The sequence below is a fragment of the Pipistrellus kuhlii genome, unplaced genomic scaffold (assembly GCF_014108245.1).
Source record: "Pipistrellus kuhlii isolate mPipKuh1 unplaced genomic scaffold, mPipKuh1.p scaffold_m20_p_5, whole genome shotgun sequence".
Taxonomy (NCBI): Eukaryota; Metazoa; Chordata; class Mammalia; order Chiroptera; family Vespertilionidae; genus Pipistrellus; species Pipistrellus kuhlii.
In genome coordinates, this window is record NW_023425551.1 from 52923029 (window position 1) to 52942695 (window position 19667).

The window sequence follows — 19667 nt, forward strand, 5'->3', positions numbered from 1 at the left end:
TTCGGTTCAGGTCTCTGTAACTCCTTCGTCCTAAGGCTTATCATGTGATAGTGTAAATGTCTTTTCAATTATTTGTCTATATGTCTGTAGACTATAATCCCTAAGGATGAAATTATATCCCCAATACTAAATACAGTGCATGACTGGGTTTAGCCCTCTTTTGAACTATGCTACTGGGTGGCCTCCACCTGTGTCTTATCCTGTTCCTCCATCCCTAACTCCCAGCAAACCCTAGATACCCTGCCCTGACTTTAAAAGACGAAGCATACTCATCTGTTGGGCCTGGGCTTTGCAGAGTAGCTCTTTGCTGCCCCCACATGTTTTGAATCAGCTCCTCATGCAGCCATTTGAGACAACCCCTTGCTCCACCTGGTCCACCTTCAGTTCTGCAGGGACACTTTTGCTCTTGACTTCCCGGTGTCCCCCTTGGCACATAGAGGAACCATGTAGAAAAGAAGAGAGGGGTGTGATGCCTCTGTGTCTGTGTCTATACACTTACCCCTGTCTCATATTTATTATCCTCCATCATCAGGACTAAAGATTTTTATTAAGACTCGTCTCCTTCAACGTCTCCACCCCACTTTCTCTCCCTTTTCTTGAGTCCTCTTAATGTATTCTTCACTTTGCAGCTACTGAGCAGCTCCCAGAATCCAAGAACTTTAACCGTTTGCTTCTGATAAAGCTTCTGTGCGAAAAATAGTAATGTTTGAGGACAGGAACTTTCTTACATTTTGAATTATTTTTATACAAAAATTAACAAGGTTTTCAAAGTAGAGTTGTAAAGTGGTTTTGTCCCCAAAATGTAGGATCCTATTTATATAGATTGAATTATATTTTTAAAGTATTGTAAAAATTTGTTGTGATCTATAGTTATCATTTTTGTTGTTGTTAATCCTCACCCAAGGATATGTTTTCCATTTATTTATTTATTTATTTATTTATTTATTTAAAGAGAGTGGAAGAGAAATAGGGAGGGGAGAGAGGAAGAGAGAAATATCGATGTGAGAGACACATAAATAGCCCCCCTCCCCATGCCCACCCTTACTCCCTTATACCCCCCACAACAGTTCTTGCCCTGATGGCAGACAATTCAGTTCCTCCCTGTATGTTCCTGGTTCCTGGAGCTCAGAGGGAGTGAATTCCAGTAAGTCCATGTCAGGCCCTTTAAGAGGAACTGCCTGGGACTTCAGCAGCCCTCCGTCTCACTGAGCCACAATCCTGCTGTGTGTTTTTTTTGTTTTTTGTTTTTTACTTTTTAGTTTAATTTGTTGATTTTTTTAAAGAGAGGAAAGAGAGAGAAACATTGACTTGTTGTTCCACTTACTGTTGCATTCATTGGTTGATTGAATACACAACCTTTGCATACTGGGGTGATGCTCTAACTAACTGAGCTGCACGGCCAGGGCTACCCATTGGTTCTTACAGCCAGAAGTTTGGGGACTTCTCCTCCTGGCACAGGAATCTTGGGCTGGGAGGCCTGGTTTGGGGGCTTGGACCCCTTACTCTTTAGGGGTTACCTCCACAGCTAAGATATCTCTCCTGATTTTTATCTGCTATATGTGGGAATAGGACCCATATCGTGTCTCTGCCTCACCTACCAGTCTTAACGTGGCTTCTTCTTTAATTCCCTAATCGTAGGACTTCCATCTAGCCAGATTTCAGGTGGTTCTGAATAATCATCGTGCTATAGTTCAGTTGTAATTTTGATGTGGTTGTGGGAGGATTTGAGTACTGTGTTTACCAATGCCACCATCTTAACCCATTAACTAAATAGGTACCACAATATCAATGCTTGGTTTAGCATATTAAACCATTTTACTTAACAGTAATTTATAGTAACACTTGTTTTCATTCATTATTATAATTATTATATCAATTATAAAGCTTTTAGTAAGTTCATGATGAATAGTGTAGTTCTAAATATATAATGCACAGTGTTACACCACCATAGCATCTTTTTCTTTGGTAATTAGTCTATGGTTGTTAAACTAAGAATGAAATGTGAAGTGTATGTAGCAATATCATATTACAATAAGTTCAAGCATAAGCACTTTTTTTTAGGGAGAAAAGAAATAGGTGTCTCACATCAATTGAAAAGAAAGAAGCTATTTTCTTCAAATAGAATAGGAAGATTTGGTCAAGAAGATAAATACCAACAATATTTACTGAATAATGTTTGTTCTGTAGCTTAGTTGTAATAGCTTAAACTTTTAATCTGAAATAGCTACCTATTTTCAGTTTTAAAAGCTCATTATTTACATTATCTTGTTAGAGCCTTGAATTTCCCTGTGATATAAAGGGGTCAGTGTCTCTACATTGTAGACAAGGAAACTGAAACAGGGAGAGTAAGTAACTTTTGGAAAGAGAGTGTTCTGATTTAAAAATTCCTTTTTGGCAAATTGTAAAGTGTCTACGCTGTTAAACTATGTCAGATTTAAGAGTTATATTTTGTTAGGGAAAAATATCTATATTTATAAAAGCCTAAGCAACCATTACCACATGTCTACTGAAGGACCAGTTGCCCGATCACTGTGATGCACACTGACCACCAGGGGTCAGGCGCTCAGTGCAGGAGCTTTCCCCTGGTGATCAGTGTGCTCCCACAGCCAACCTCCCACTGTCCCTCCTTTCGGCAGGCCGGTCCCATTCAGCCGTGATCAGGACTGGGCGAGACTGCCCCGATTGGTCCCTATCGCCAGCCAGGCCAACGGACCGGGCCTCTAGTATCTTATAAAATTTCTTTTTTTTGCAGCAAAAAGGTATCTAATGATGGGGACCTAATAGAAACTAAATTGTTATTATTGACTTGGCATCTACTGTGTGCCAAGTTCTATACTAGGTATTTTATATACTGATATCTGATTTCATCCTAAGAACAATTGTTTAAGGAAGTTATAATCCTATTTCACAGACAATAAAATTAGGTCAAAGTAATGTCAGCAACTTGTACAAATTACGCAGCACAGCTGGGACTGGAAACAAATTCTGAGTTTTTTCAAAGCCGGGCTCACTCTATTATTCCATGCTGTAAATATTATTTCCATGTTAATTCAAATTTTTATTTGCCCGATAGCTTTATTTAATTTTCTCTATGCTCAGATCATGTAAGTTTATGCTAACTAGCATGACAATTTATACACTCAAGATTATTTGATTTACATTTGAGAGTCATTCTCTGATTACCTCAATCCACAATTAGAGATAAACATTTTTTTTTTTCAGAGATGTCATTTGTGGAAATGCCATATGGGAATAGTTCTACTGTGATTTCTTTGTTGTTCTAGTCAGAATATAACTAATCAGAATAAATATTAGGTGGGAAAACCTATGATCTTTATACCACTCTGTTTTTAGTACACTTATCTAGTGACTGTTGTATCTGTGGCTTCACTGCTATGTTTGAAATAATTATAAAAGGAATCAAGACAATATCAGAAAAAGTATAGAATCATCATTTGAGCAGATTTGGTGTTACATCCTTCTTTGTGCTAAACCCCAGAGGCACTATCACAGGCTTGTCTATAAACAGAATGAAGGCAGCTTTCTCAGAATTTGGTATGACAAAAAAAAAAGCACTTTCTGTTTCATTATTTACCTTTGCTTCATTTATATTCTCCTTTCTTCATAAAGTATAACTTTGTTTCTCTTTAAAAAAAATTAAAGATTGTTCACTGTAAAAGATTTAGAAAATACATATAAGCAAGGAAGAAAGAGAGAGAATGAATGAATAAAAGCAGCTCTAGTCTCAAGACAATGTTTTAGTGCCTATTTTTTAAGCCACTTTCTTTTGGTGTTTTAACTTTTTTCTAAATTACTCAAGAATATGATCGAATCTATTTTCTAAGCTTCAGTAAAAAAATTTTTCCTGAAGATTTTGAGTTCTGTGTTTATTCTGTTCCTTTACTAATCATCTATATAGAGTAAAAGCTTAATGTGCAAATTGTCCTCTCGGGTGGTCATTCAACTTTGAGACTGGGAGTTCGACCATTTACTCTGATGTGTGCTGACCACTAGGGGGCAGCTCGGAACATGGCGGATGTCAGTGATGCACTGTGACCTCTTACTGGCTACCTGGCAGGAGGTGATGGGGATGGAGGTGCAGTGAGAATGTGGGGTGTCTGCTGAGCTTCCTCTCACTCCCACTGCTACCCTCCACTGGGACCCCGGGGTAGCCAGGGAAGTGCCAGGCACCCATGAGGAGGAGAGGAGCCTGCCCCACGCCTGCATGGCTGCTTCCGGGTGAGCCAAGCCATAGCTGCAGAGGCCAGTTTGGGCTTCCCCTGGGTTCGTGTAGGAGCCTGTGTGCAAGGCTGGTCAGAAGAGAATGTGCTGCCTGCCTGGCTTCTGTGCGGTGCCACTGGGTGGCCCAGAGACCCATGCTGTTCCCTGGCCTGTGGCATCTAGCTGTGCTCACCTCATCTCTGTGTGGGGACTCAGACACTGTGACTCAGGTGGAGGGGGCACATGGGGGCCCGGGGACCCAGATGCTGCTCAGAGCCCAGGGTCAGCTAGGATCTGCCCTTCCATGCCAGATGCTCATGCTTCAATTGCCAGCCAGGCCTAGGAATCACACCTGTGCATGAATTTTGTACACTGGGCCTCTAGTCAGTCTCTCTCTCTCTCTCTCTCTCTCTCTCTATATATATATATACACATGTACATACATATACATATACATACACATATACATGTGTATACACGTGTATAAATGTATATGTATTGCGTGTATACATGTATATATACACACGTGTACATGTGTGTATGTATGTATATGTATTGCGTGTCTACATATATATATATATATATACGTGTGTGTGTGTGTGTGTGTGTGTATACACCTAAGCGACCGTCTGACCGTTCGATCATCTGACCAGTAGCTATGATGCACACTGACCACCAAGGGGCAGGTGCTCAGTGCAGGAGCTGCTGAGCTGCAGTGACTGGCAGCTGTGGTTCTCTAGTGATGTACACAGAACCAGAGAGGAGGGAGCCCAATTCTGGGGTGTGTCATCCGAGAACTGCCCTCTCACAATCCGGGACCCCTTGGGGGATGTCACATAGCCAGTTTTGGCCCTATTCCCACATGCCAGGCTGAGGGACCCCACTGGTGCACAAATCCGTGCACCAGGACTCTAGTCTACTATAGTCTATTTCAGAGAGCAGAGGAACTGATGACTTGAAATATTTACATTTTATGATGAGTCAGCATCTCAATTTATTATACCAAAAACAGTACATTCTATGTCTGTTCTTAAAATGTGAGCCTTTATCTGATTTAAGAATTTTAAAAAATTTAAATTATAGTTGACATTCAGTCTTATATTAGTTTCAGTACAGCACGTAAGCTACATAAATTACAAAGTGATCCTTCCTATAGGTCTAGTACTCATTTGATACTATACCTAGTTATTACAATATTATTGACTATATTATTGACTATATACTATGCTGTACTTTACATCCCTTTCACTATTTTGTAACTATCAGTTTGTACTTCTTAACCCTTTTGCCTTTTTCATCCAATCCATAACCTTGTTCATCTGATTTAAATATAGAAAAGAGACAGTTGTTTGTTATGGAGACTTTTAGGTCACAATCTTCCTTTGTCACCATTTCTTTCTCACTTCCAAATGCAATTCCAAATTTTTCTTCCTGCCATTCCATGAATTCACAGGCCTATGTTTCTTTTATTTATTTATTTTTCTCTTAAGACAACTCATTTCCCTTTGGCCAAAGCAAAAGAAATGCACTTGAAGATGGGAGATGCACAGGAACGGGGAAGTTTGCTTAGATAATGCCAAGGATTTGTATTCAGTATGGCTGCTAGGTCTCTTAACTGACTAGTGTGGAACAGTGCTCTCAACTCTGGAATCACCTGAAGATCTTTAAAAAGTACTAATGCTTAGTTCCTTCTTCTAAAGTTTTGAATGTGATTGGTCTGGGATAGTTCGGGCATTGGAATTTTTTAAAGTTCCCTAGGTGATACAGTCAGGTTTGAGAACCATTGTTTTAGAAGATGCTATCTATTGCAATATATACACCTGTGTGATAAACAGGGAGCACTTCCTGCCTGAAGACCAATAATGATCAGCATACCTTAGGCCCCTCTCCACAGGGCCACCATATAGAGATATGGAGTTATGCCTTGCACAAAGGTGCCTGGCAGAGGGAATAAATAGGGGCTGAAACACAGCCCACTCTTTGCTCGGGAGGCAAGCTGCACTCTGGCTCTGGGCGGTATCTCCTGGCACCTTTTCTCACTTGCACGAAGACACTGCATCTGTGTTTATGTCCTTTTGCCCTACACGGAGACACAGTGCCTTTCCATTGGAGTATTTGTGACTTTGACATTCTCACTAATTCCAAACCACTAGGTTCTTCAAAATGAACATTTTCCATTTTTTGTCTTGAAATGAGCACATTATATGTGGCAGAAACAACATGGGAAAATCTGCAAATTCCAATCCATTGACGTTTCTGTAATAAATTAGTCTTTGACCATCTGGAATTAGAGTTTTTTGGAGACTATGAATTAGCAATAAAAGTGAAGGACCTCAAGAATGACCAACTGTATAATGGTGCTATGTCAGGGCTAACTAGTCAGCACCTCCATGTTTAGAATATCAGGAAGTTTATAACTTCAATACTGAGCATTACACAAGGAGAAACTATTCTATTGTCACAGTCTGAACTCCATGGCCAACCAGTTTATTCTTTAGTATAATTTAAAATGTAGTCAGGATACTTCAAACCCATCCCCATTACTGGAGAAGCAAGTATATAACCAGATGGAAGTACATTTAGCAAGTGTCAGCAAGTGTCATTATGACCAGAGAGATAATCACTACTAACCGGTAGAAAGTACATCCAGATGTATTTGCCTTATGTGATGGGGACCATAGTCAGTATGATTTAAAACCTATAAGTATGTGATTTTCTCAAGAGTTTCAACATGATGCTAAAGTTTTGCTAAAAAACAAGAACAAAACAACTCTGACCATATCAACCTAACTTATCTGATTTGCGGTCTGTATGCTAAAGGAGTTAAATTTCACCTTCAGTGTGAATGCATTCGTTTGAAAAGCCCAGTCCAGCAACATGTGAATTCTCAACCATGTGTTTCTGTGCAAAATAAATCACTTGATGGGAAACAGGAAATCACTAGTACAGGCTGTTGTTGTTAATTACACATGGAGTTATAACTAGAATGGGAAGAGCAGCGTTTCATTTTAAATCGGGTTTACATATTAACAGTGAGCATAAATTAAAAAACTAGAGAACTTTAAATTGTCATTGATCTTCTCTGCACTAACAGGGGGTAGGTATCCCGGCATCAGTCCTACCCCCTCTTAGAATCATTGCTACTTAGAAAAAGCAATTTTTATGTAGTTAATATTAGCACACATCCTTTGCTGCCTTCCTGCTTCCTAGCAACCTGAAGCAGAGTATACGCTTACCAATCTGCTTTTGGTGGAAATTAAGAACAGAAGACGCAGTGATTTTGCCAATCGCCCCGAGAGGTGGGGGATGTGTTCAGCGAGCGCCGTGCTGATTTTGAGAGCCCGGCATGTGATTTATGTTGCCAACCGTCTGACCCTGCTGCACTCGCCACCACAGGCCAGGGAAGATGTGATCCACATGCTGAGGACGGAGAAAACCAAGCCGGAGGTTCTGGAGGCTCACTACGGGTCTGCGGAGCCCGAGAGAGTGCTGCGGGTCCTGCACCGGGACGCCATCCTCGCCCAGGAAAAATCCATCGGAGAGGATGTCTATGAGAAACCAATTTCAGAGGTAAAAATACGGCACCAGCAATCCCCTCCGAAGGGAGCCTCAGAGTGATAGCTTAACGTCTTTGCATTGTACATGCTGTGATGTTTTCTTTCGAAGGCAACATTTTTGTGATACATGAATGTAGAATGAAGCTAAATTAAGCAGCTCGTGAATCATTGTAGATACATTTCAATGATAAGAATTTTAGAAGCGTTTCCTGGGATACACTTAAAGCCTGAAATGGTATTTTTCATGTGATTATGATAGATACATGCTCTTATAGTCTGTTATTCTTTCATTTCTCTAAGAGATTATGTGTGTAAAATGTGAAGTGCTTATCGGTTTTAGCATTGAGTTGTCAAGATCATTACCAAATTGATAACCTAAAATTACATTGATTTTTATTATTGATACTTATGGGCTTATAGCCACTGTGTTTTGGTATCTTATGTCTAATCAACTCTGTGATAATTAAAATGATATCATATGAGTAACTTAAATACAATGGTGGAGGCAAAATCCCAAAGAAATGCTTAAAGCAATTCTTTAAGATAAAATCTATTAGGGCTATATTTAATAATTATATATGAGATTGTATTAGGAACTATTGGCTATTATTATTAATTACATATTTTACTACATGTTAAAAATACTGTCACATTGTAGTAGAGTTTGATGCTGAATTAGGGAACCAGTTGATGGATCTAGCCATATTGACTCTTCAGAATTCATGTAAAAAAATTCATATATGTGAAATAACTATTATAAATGAAAAAGAACCCAGAAATTTAAAGTCTGAAGCAGTGTATTATAATTTAGCTAGTCGAGCCTTTGCACAGGCCACTTTGACAGATCTCAGACAAGATCTGCTTCAGACAGTATTTACAACAGATTGATGGTCTTACAATTTTCTATTTTCTGCAACAAAGATAAACGGAAGCTCTGTTCTCATCTTTTCCTAACATGCTAAGAGATGATAGGATGCAGTCAACAGGCTGGCTCCACTTTCTTGTTTTGAGACCCATAGTTACTAGCTGCCTGTGGCCTTGGTCATGTCATTTCAGCTCCTTAAGCCTCAATTTCCTGCTCTGTCGAGTGGGAGAAACAACAGTACACATATAATACAATTAAAGGAAGCAATGCCTGTAAAACTCTTAACATAATGTCTGGTACAAGCTAGGTACTCAACAAATATAACCATTGGTATTTGCTTGGATCTGAGGGTGATAATTGCTCACACAATTAATTAGTTCCAAAACTTGGAGGGATTTGAGGAGGAAATGACAAATAGAAGTCAAAATATGTTTTATGTTATTGTTATAATCACCTGGATTGGAGAACTCAGCTTGGATAAATGGTATCATTTGAGCTTCCTGATTCTTTTCTCCCAAGTTACAGCTTGGAATGACCCCTCAAAGGGGAGGTAGGTCTGCAGAGCACACGTACTTATCCAGAACCACTGGCACCAGTGCACAAGCTTTGTGGACAGTACACAAATAAAGGAGTTCTGACCCGCCTTCAGATAGTAGACCTAACCCAAATGCTCCTACCTTAGAGACAGAAGGGCAGACTAGAAAACCACCCACCCTGAGGGTTGTCCTTTTGGAACTGGCTAAGCTGGGCATGAATCTTGGTTCCTTTCTCTCCTCAACTCAAAAAACTAAAGAGTTATTCTTCCTTGGTGAGGAGTGAGTGAGGAGGTAAAGAAAAGGACGGAAGCTAAGTTTCCTAATGATGCCAAAATGGTGAGGTCCTGCTTGTGAGAGAAATAGAATACTAGAAGAGGAAATATTTATCTTCCATTATCTACAGATTTTTTGGTCTCTGAAGCCTTCAGGCTTAGCAATCAAGTTCATATTATCCAGGGCCAGGAGTCCTACTTCCAACTTCATGAGGCAAAAATCCCAATACCTCACTGTTCCATTAACCTCCTGGGACCATGAGCTCTTAAAGAGTTCCTAGAAGCCATGCTACACCTCAGGCCAAAAAATTGCTACTCACTCAAATATCCATACCAAATTAGGCACAGCTGGGTTACTCAATAGCACTCACTGATTATGTAATCAGTGCTGGGGACAAGCTGAGCAACTCCAGTGTCCTCTCCCCAGGACTGTAGCTGCTCCAAAGACCCACATGGATAGAACACATTAAGGCTAAGGCCCACCTCCTGTCCAGGCTGCTCCAGAACATTTAATAACAATATGTGCTGTTTTTTTCTCTCCAGATGACCTTAAAATGTCTGTCTGGATATCTCATTCAACTATCAAATTAATAAAGCTCCCATCTGCCCCTCCAAAGTGGATTGAGGAATAACTACAAAAGTCTGACAGATGACTTCAAATATTTAGCTTTATTATTGATGCAGATAAATAAATGACCTCAGCAGATTTTCTATGGTTTCCCTCCTAGACTTTGGAAAAACCACTTGAGAGAGAGTTGGGCCTACAGAACACATATATATCATTTTGTGGCAGGCAGAGTAAAGAATAAGAAATGAGAAGGTTGAGCTGCTCCTTTCCAGTTCATAATCCCAAGCACAACCTTCAAATAAGTCACCCCTCCTTCCTTAGTGAGGAGTGGGGGAGGGTGTGAAGAAGTGGACAGAGGCTGCTCTTTCCAATACTTTCAAAAGGCATGGAGAGTCTTACTTTATCATAAAGGAAAAAGGAAAAGGAGTCGCTCCCTCTACATTTCTTCAGTCCCCAAGCCGACGCTCTATCCATTGAGCTAAACCGGTTTCGGCTCCCTCTACATTTCTGATGATGACGAGACGGATGATGATGAGGAGGAGGATGTTTCAGCAATGCTTGGCAAATTCCAAAAAATATGGTGAACATCATATTTGTAAAAGAATGGGAGAGTCCTTGGGGAGAATGTGTTGTAATATGAAGCTATGAGAAAAATCTCTTCTACAAACTGTCCCGTTAAGATGACAGAAATTTCCCAGAACCAATAAAGATACAATTTGCCAACCCTAATGATCTCAGATATTATCAGCCTCCAGTTAACATGGACTTCTTCACCAGTCTCTCTGGCCACTTGCTTTTAGGAGATTTAGGCAGAAGGCACTGAGTATTATGGGTGCAGTATCTCCTTTATTTTGGACCCTAGAAATTATCCAACAAACTCTATGCAACTGTAAAGAGATCCTTGGGTCCTTCTTACAATGAAAGGCAAACATGGAAAGCCCAGCAGGAGCAGCTCTGATGCCCTTGCCCTGTGGAGCTACCCTCTTGGGTTTTAGGGAGTTGGTTGTGGGATTGAGAATGCATTTTAAATATGTCATATTCAACATATCTAAAGCTGTGGCTCTCCATGGGAGGAGGGTTAGCAATTTTCCCCACTGGGTATATTTGGCAATGTCTGGGAATAGTTTTATCACAACTCATGGTGATACTACTGACATGGATACTACTGTCCATGCACAGGACAACCCCCCAAAGTAAATAAATATTTGGCCTAAAATGTCAGTAGACCTGAGGTTGGGAAACCCTGGACTAGAATTTGAAGAGGAGAGCAGGATTGGGAACTACCAATTATTATAAGATTTGATCCAATTTAGCAAACATTTACCAAACCCTTACTTTGTTCTAGGCACTGTGCTGGGAGCTAGGAATTTAAAAAGATGGTAAAAAGATGACCCCTTAAGATCGTATAGCCTGGCCAGAGAAATAGGCACAAAGCCCTGTAAAAATATTTGATAAGACCTCTTTTAGTCTGAGAAACGTGCTCTCTACAGGTTCTGAAAGCCTCCCTATATTTACCATCTCTTGGAAAAAGGACCATAGGTCTTTTTATACTTTTCCTAGAAATGCTTTAATTGCAAACCTTAAAAAAAGATTGTGATGCTGATAATAACCTTTGAGGGGAGAAGTTTGGTACATGTCCATGCTGAGCTCTTATTTTTTTCTGCAATCAGGAGGGATATTATCCTCTTTCTTTCTGACCAGAGGGTTTTGTAGCATCTCATGAAAATAGTGAAAGAGTTTGTTCTCCTGAGAGTGTAGGAGCCGTACACGTGTTCACAGGAGAAGGGCCAGAAGGCCGGAAGTTACTGCAGTCTTCCTATTGACCAGTTTATAAAGCCAGGTGGCCCAGAGAAAATGAAGGAATGAATGGGGGAAACGCTCTCCCCTCCAGGTAGTAAATTATGAGGCCAATGTAAACAAATTATTTAGAATCATATACAAATGAAGTAAAATATCAACCTCTTTTCCGTGTTTGCTTACTCAGCTGGACAGACTTGAGGAAAAACAGAAGGAAACCTACCGGCGCATGTTAGAGCAACTGCTGCTGGCGGAGAAGTGCCACAGGCGCACGGTGTACGAGTTAGAGAACGAGAAGCACAAGCACACGGACTACATGAACAAGAGCGACGACTTCACCAACCTGCTGGAGCAGGAGCGGGAGAGGTGAGCAGCGCACGCGTCCCTGCCACTGCAGGTGCCCGCAGCCCTCCTCCTGGTCACTTCAGGCAGGGCCCAGACTTTGTTCCAGTGACACCACGGAGGGGTGCCCAGCTCCTTCCAATTTCTGAATGGTTTCTGGTCCTAGAGAGGGAGACAGACTTTTACCTGGAACTATTCACGGGAATATGTTTGAGGGTGCCTGTAAGTAGGACTCTACATCCGCACTAAGATGTTGAAAGCCAAATACTATAAGCCAACTTGGGAAGTTTCTATTTGAACTTGTTCCGTGAAGCACCTACTTGAAAAGCCTCTCTACTAATTGCCTTCTGTTTGACATAATCTACTTGCTCTCTTTGGGACTGAAATACATTTATTCAGGAAGGCAACTTTTAAAATTTAGTTTAAAATGAAACCTATTCATTCTTTTAAAAATATTTTTAAATTGATTTCAGAGAGGAAGGGAGAGGGAGAGAGATAGAAACATCACTGATGAGAGAGAGTCATCAGTTGGCAGCCTTCAGCACTCCCCTACTGGGAATCAAGCCTGCAACCCAAGCATGTGCCCTTGACTGTGAATCGAACCAGGAACTCTTCAGTCCACAGGCTGATGCTCTATCCATTGAGCCAAACCAGCGAGGGCCCTATTTATTCTTAATACCAGTATAAAAAATCGTAATATATGGTTATATATAAATTACTCAATGACTTGAACTACCTATTTTTCTTTTCAAAACTCTTAAGACAATATAAAAAAAAATCAAAACAAAACAAAAACTCAGTGTGTTGAGCCTTGCTTATCTAAATGTATTTGTTTTAAATATATTTTTATCGCTTTTAGAGAGGAAGGGTGAGGGAAAGAAAGATCAAAACATTAATGATGAGAGACAATCATTGATCAACTGCCTCCTGCACACTCCCTGCCAGAGACTGAGCCCGCAACGCAGGCATGTGCCCTTGACTGCAATTGAACCCAGGACCTTTCAGTCTGCAGGTCGATGCTCCATCCACTGAGACAAACTGGCTAGGGCAAGCCTTGCTTACCTACCCTTGCAGGTCTTTTTTCTCAGGGATTTCAGCCTTTGAAGACAACTCCAGATCGACAAACTCTATGCTATCCCATTTTATTTTGGCATCTTCTTTTTAGCGTATTTTCTTCCTTTTCTTCCTTCCCATGGCTGAGTAGTTAAGTCTGTGAATTTCACAAGCTTTGAATACAATGACTTGAATCCTGATGACTTGAGTTACTGAGGGTGTCTGCTTCTGTGTATAGGACTTGCAAATTGAGGGCCACTCAGGAACAGCTTTACCAATCCCTGCTTTATTATCTACTTAGTTACCAAAAAGAGATCTGGTCTTCCCGGATTAGTTTACTTACCAGAAAAAACTATCACAATAAGAGAGGAAATACAACATGAAACAGAGTAGGTTGGTGTTAGCTTTAAAAAAAAAAAAAAAAAAAAAAGTATTGGTAATGCTTACTTATTATTAGACTTGGCCTGTTCCTTGGGGAACCAAAAATGGACAAGAGAATGAACAATGGCTGTGCAATACCCTCAACTGATGGTTTCTGAAGCCTGTTTTCCACTTCTGTACACTCAGGTGTATCAGCTTCACGTTTGAACAAACAGATTGTCTGATCTGACATGTTGGCAACCAAACAGTGAGAATAAACTCCATCTCCTCAACCTTTGTAAACTTTCCAACTGAAGCATAGGTATTGCAAACAAGGTCCTAATGAGAATATAAATTACATGTATCTACAACAGACCCTCATTACATATTTTGTGGCAGAATGTGGTCAAGCAAAAGAGTACCAACTTGTTGGATATTGTTTTGTTTTGTTTTTAAACTTTGAAATCAAATTATTTTAAGGAACATCTGTGTGGATTAGATATCTTCTGATCACTTTGTAAATTGTTTCCTTCAGAACCAATATGCCTTTTCTAAAATGTTACACCCCAGTTCAATGCCTAAAGTGGCACCAGTTCACGTAGAGGCGTTGGTTTAAATGAGGTGTGTGGATGGAGAGATGGTACTTATCCAGGCGGTCTCTTTTGCTTTCCGTTTTGCTTTCCTAATTTCTATGTTCTGTGAGAGCAATGGAAATGATAACAGGGGGTGGAGAGCTTTCTAGTTCAAACAGTACTTTTATGTCAGTTGTACAATAAGCCAGATGTGTTTATCTACTAATTCCATGTTGCTCAATTAACTCTAGATAAACAATTACAACAACTTCCCCCCTCCCTTTTTTTTTTTTTTTTGGAGGTAATTTTACTAAGACAACTACAACAAACTAATCTTTTGAGCAAATTGCTATGCAGATGGCTTTTTAAATCAAAGTAAATTTTTAAAAAAATTATCCCAAGATGCTTTTTGCACTTTGATCAGCACAACTGGGATATGTCACCAAATTTTCATGTTTTAGATAAGAAGTCACTAAACAGCTTTGACTTTCACTTAAATATCTAACCACTTTAAGGTTTTGAAATAGTATGTTTTTGACTCAGCAGGTTATACTTGACTGTTATATATTTTTTACTGTCAATGTCCTCCCCCATCAGTTCCCTGACTGCCCGCCAGTGTGTATATCACTGTGGGCACACCCTGACACCCTTGTTTTATTAAATTAAACACCTGCTAGGATGTTGGTAACTTGAGTTGGCATCTCTGAATTTCTCTGCAGTCTGAGGCGTCCACGCTGACTGGTCTGTGGCATTCAGGGGCAATGAAGCTTGGGATTCTTGCTGCTTTTTGGAAACTGCCCTGCTAGATCTGCTTTGAGTTAAATCCTCTTTTTGAAGTAAGCGGTCATAATTAGTTCTACTTAAGGGGGCCTGCAGTTTCCTGACCGGCTGGCTTTCCCATGGGCCACATGGCAAGGTAGGTCCTCCCCGCAAAGACCTCAGCCCGGGCCTGGCGCCTAGTTCCTGGGGGCCCAGGTGCGCTGGCAGCCTCTGCCAGGCCACGTGGCCGGCGCCCTGACACCTACAGGGAAAGCGGAGCTGCAACTCCTAAAGAACCAGCGTTTCTCAGCACTAGCCACAGCCCGTTCCAAGTCCTTTGTTTGCTTCTTTGTTTTGCACCCCATTTCCCTTCTCTGCAAAAGTCCTGTGTGTGTGTGTATGTGTGTGTGTGTGTGTGTGTGTGTGTGTGTGTGTGTGTGTGTAGAGAGAGAGAGAGAGAGAACCAGAGCCAAGAATTTTCCTTCAAAACATTTAACTTTGCTTCTTCTGTGAGCGTGAGTAAAAGAAGGAAGTGAGACTTGAGAAAAGCCTAAGTAGTTTGCTTCTTATAATCACCCCTCTACTCCTCTTCTTGCACTGGGCTGTGACTCCGCAGTCTTTCTCCACCCCAGACAGCTTTGCATTTGGTGGGGATGGGGTGATGGGGGAGGGGGCCAGAGCCAGAAGACTCTATGGAAGGTAGCATCTGGGCTCCATTCTCTGTAATTATGTTGCTCTGTAAGGGGTTCTCACATCCAGAAAAGTGGTTAAAGGTAACAAAAAGAACCCAGGCATACAAGATCAGTAGCAGGTGTTGATAAGCAATCCAGATTCAGATGTCTGATGAACCCAGGAATCTGAAGCTCTGAGCATTGCGAAGGAACTCTGAGATCAGCCATTTCAAGTCCCTCATTCTGCAGGTGGAGAAATTAAGGCCCATAAAAGCAGGTCACTGGTCTAGCACTTTTATGCAAAGGAGTCTTTTGTACAAAATGGCTTGTTTTATGTTTTCTTTTTGTGTGTGTGTGTGGCTCCCCACCTCCATGCTCTTATGTCCAAACTATGACACAACATCTTTAAAAGGCAGAGTGGTGCTTATTGTGAAGATATCAACACAGCCATATTAGGACCAGTGGTGTCTCTAGACAGTCGAGATAGGAGAAGCTTTGAGATGGCATCTGTTGGAGAAGCAGCCTGGGGACTTGTTTTGGAGCCAAGTGTGACTAGATGTACAGTGTTCTACTTCAGCTGCATTCTGCTTGGGGTAGTGTGTGTGTGTGTGTGTGTGTGTATATATATTATTTTTTTTAATTATTATTTATTTATTTATTTTTTTACAGAGAGGAAGAGAAAGGAATAGAGAGCTAGAAACATTGATGAGAGATAAACATCGATCAGCTGCCTCCTGCGCACCCCCCACTGGGGATGTGCCCGCATCCAAGGTACATGCCCTTGACCAGAATTGAACCTGGGACCCTTCAGTCCACAGGCCAACGCTCTATCCACTGAGCCAAACCGGTTTAGGCTGCTTGGGGTAGTTTTGATGCAAGGCAGGTGATGGTTATGGGAAGGCTACATAAAGCCTTCCTTCGAGTAACTCCTTGTTAGGATCACTGACCTGGACAATGCAAGTGTAAACACTATAGAAGCAGAAACTACTTGTCACCTTTCAGGAGTTGTTTAACTCCTCTTGAATAAAAATCCCACAGAGTAAGTGCCTAAAATGGGCAAGATATTTTTCTGGGCTTCCTTTATACTAAGTCAACAGACTGTAATCATAATTTATTACCATCATTTGCTGCATGTTTATTTTATCAATAGTCATATTCCCAAATTAAAAGGAGAAAATAGCACAGAAAACTGCAATGGCTTACCTGGCATTGTTAATAATAAAGATGAAAATATCCTTTATTGCATTAATTAAGATTGGGTAAAGAAAAGCTCTCTGTAAATGTTATATTCTGTTTGGTTCCTATTTTAAACCAACTTGATCTTTAAAGGCATAATCCGGATGCATGAAAGTACCTTTAGAGCTTATACTTTATTCCTTGTCTGAACTGCAAGACTTGTGATTTTAATCTTAAGCTTCACTAGCACTACTTCAAGAATGTCAGACTAGAGAGAGCACAGTGACATCAAAAAATGGTCTTGAGCTTAAATATTTGAGGGGAATGAATGTGTGTTTAGGTGTGTAAATGCTATTAGAGAGTGCTGTCTAAATCTATAACTGTAGATATGGATTTTAAAGCTTTTGGATTCTATAGACTCAGCTGAAACTGCATAAATAATTACATCATCATATAATATTGCAGCAAGCCTTCCAAGTATAATGTGTGTGTGTTGTTTTAAGTACAATTCAGCATCTCAAGAGAAATTTCTGAACTTGGGAAGCAGAGAATGCAGGAGCAGGAGCTGGAACAGAGGGGAAGCTTTCGAGCCCCATTTTGTTATTGTTTAGGTCAGTGGGCAGGGAATTGGGTATTTGCCTGGTGTCCCTTGGGACAGGCTGAACTATTATCTTTGCCTATGTAGGGGAATGACCAGTCAGACAGAGCATATGTTTGTAAACTGGCTCTAGTTGCCTTGGATCTTGGGAAATATCCTTGGCTCGCTTTATAGAAAAAGATTCACATCTGTTTCCTGGGCATAATTTCCTGAAGTTTCTTGAATTTAGATGACTTATCTCTAAAATATGACAATGAAATTGATTTTTCTCACTGGTAGCTTAGAGGATCGCAATAAATCACTCTGTAGAAAAAGATTGCTGTTGATGTGTAAATGATCACGTCTTATCAAGCAATAGGCAGAGCATATCAGCAGAAAACAACTGAACCTCTCTCTATGTTAGCGCTCTGCTAGATGGCGTTTGGTAGCAGAGTTAGATATTTTGTTGACCTCCCCAATATGCTAGACACATACACATCTTGCTTAATCCTTGTACAAAGGATTAAGCAAGATGTGTATGTGTCTAGCATATTGTAGAAAGGAAAGGAAAGCAGACAGGTTACATTCCTTCCACCAAGGTCCACTGCCAACAGTTAATTGAAAGAATCAATGTTTGAACCGAGCTTCTCACAGTATAAATAAATAAATGAATGAATAAATAAATAAATAAATAAATAAATAAATAAATATAAATAAATTTCTGCTTCTAAATTCTATGTTCTGTTTAAAATGAACACCTCATTTCCTTAATGCATGTTAGAAGAAAAGATGCCTTCTCTTAGTGACTTCTTAGACCGCAACCATTCTGTTCAGGACTCAAAATCACAGACATGGTCATGAGATATGCCACCTACTATTGTTTGTGGAGTTTGGCGAGCAGACTTTCCTTGCAGGTTCTTGTCCTACAGAGTTTGAATAATAAATTCATGGACTAAAAGGCTTCTTTAGTAAAATTATGGAAGTTTACTGGAAGCATATGCCAACTCTGCTTGGGGAGGGGTCCTGCTCTCTCTAAAAGAAAAGCCTGCTCTCTTTTTCTAAAATGGGGAAAAAATCTAAATTTAAATCTTTTCTGAGTCACTTTGTCTCTAGTTTATATAGTATGCTGGTAGCTTCTTTTTTTGAACATGGCCCTTTCTAATTGGACCCTTCCTTAATGTATGTCCCTGTGTTTACCTAATTGGCCATTTTTCTGCAGAGTATCAGTTTCAAAGTTCAAAGCCCACATGATGCCCCCTTCTTTATCTTCCCTTCATCTTGCAACATTCTTCTATCCTCTGTGAAAGTAAGATAAGCATTCTGGCCTCTTGGAGCTATCTCTGCCCTTCACATATGCATTTGTCTCCCATGGGCCTCCCACCCCTTTTTCCCTAAACCTGCCTGTCCTGTCTCTAAAATTCCTTTCACTCCCAGTATCCTACTGATAAAAAAATAATTGCTGGGAATAAAGTTTTTAAGAAAGGAGAGTGGTTATAATTCAGAGTCTCAATCACAGAAAGAATGTTTTACAGTTGATTTTTCTGAAAGAACACTAGGATCAAACTATACCTTTCAATTTCTCTTACCTTTGCACTGTACACTTCCTACTGGAAAATGCAATTGAGATGAAGGAGGCTGAGTTGGTGACACTACCCCTATAACACAGCTTGGATGTTTGTGTTGGGGGATGGGGTAGGTGGGAGTAATTAAAAAAAAAAAAAAAGTGATGTTACATCTTACTTAAAGGGACCAGGCAATGAGTGACTCAAGCACAGCTTCCTAGGGTTGGATGTTTGGAGTTTAAGGAGAGTTGATCCTCCTAAAAGACCCAGGATATTAATATATCTACTATCAACACTGTAGTAACTAGGAGCATGTCACTCATCCTTAACTAAACACTCAATGGATTAAATAGCAATTAGCCCATGAAAAAAATGGCTTGAGGTTCCTTTCACTAGATCCCACCTGTACAAAAATCTGGGTCTGAAGTAGATCTTTTCCTCAAGCTTCTTAGTGACCACATTCTCAAAGTCATTGAGTTAGTAGCCTTTCATCTAAGACTCTTCCATGTCTTAGTAATAGAACTTGAACAGCTATGCCTAGGAAAACAGATATGTGATCAATAAAATGTTTTGATTAACCAAAGGTTTTGATATGAATTCATTTACTTTTACTGTTAAGGAAAATATTTCTCAGATGTATTTTACTTTCCTTAAACTTCTAAAAATATATCACAATATCCAATTAAGTCATATTTGATGATTCAGCATCATGTAGTGATGCTATGTGCCGCCTATACAACTTCAGAGGCTATTAGATTATATTTAAATGTCAGTTATGG

General features: G+C 40.2%; 1 protein-coding gene across 2 annotated transcripts in view; it reads left to right on the forward strand.

Annotated features, from left to right (window-relative positions):
- Positions 1–19667, forward strand: part of FILIP1 (filamin A interacting protein 1) — a 166247-nt gene that overhangs the window by 102750 nt on the left and 43830 nt on the right. For both annotated transcript variants that reach the window (XM_036414193.2, XM_036414196.2), the window contains exons 3-4: positions 7618–7791; positions 12004–12182. In XM_036414193.2, coding sequence (XP_036270086.1) covers positions 7618–7791; positions 12004–12182 — 353 coding nt within the window. The remainder of the gene's footprint in view (positions 1–7617; positions 7792–12003; positions 12183–19667) is intronic.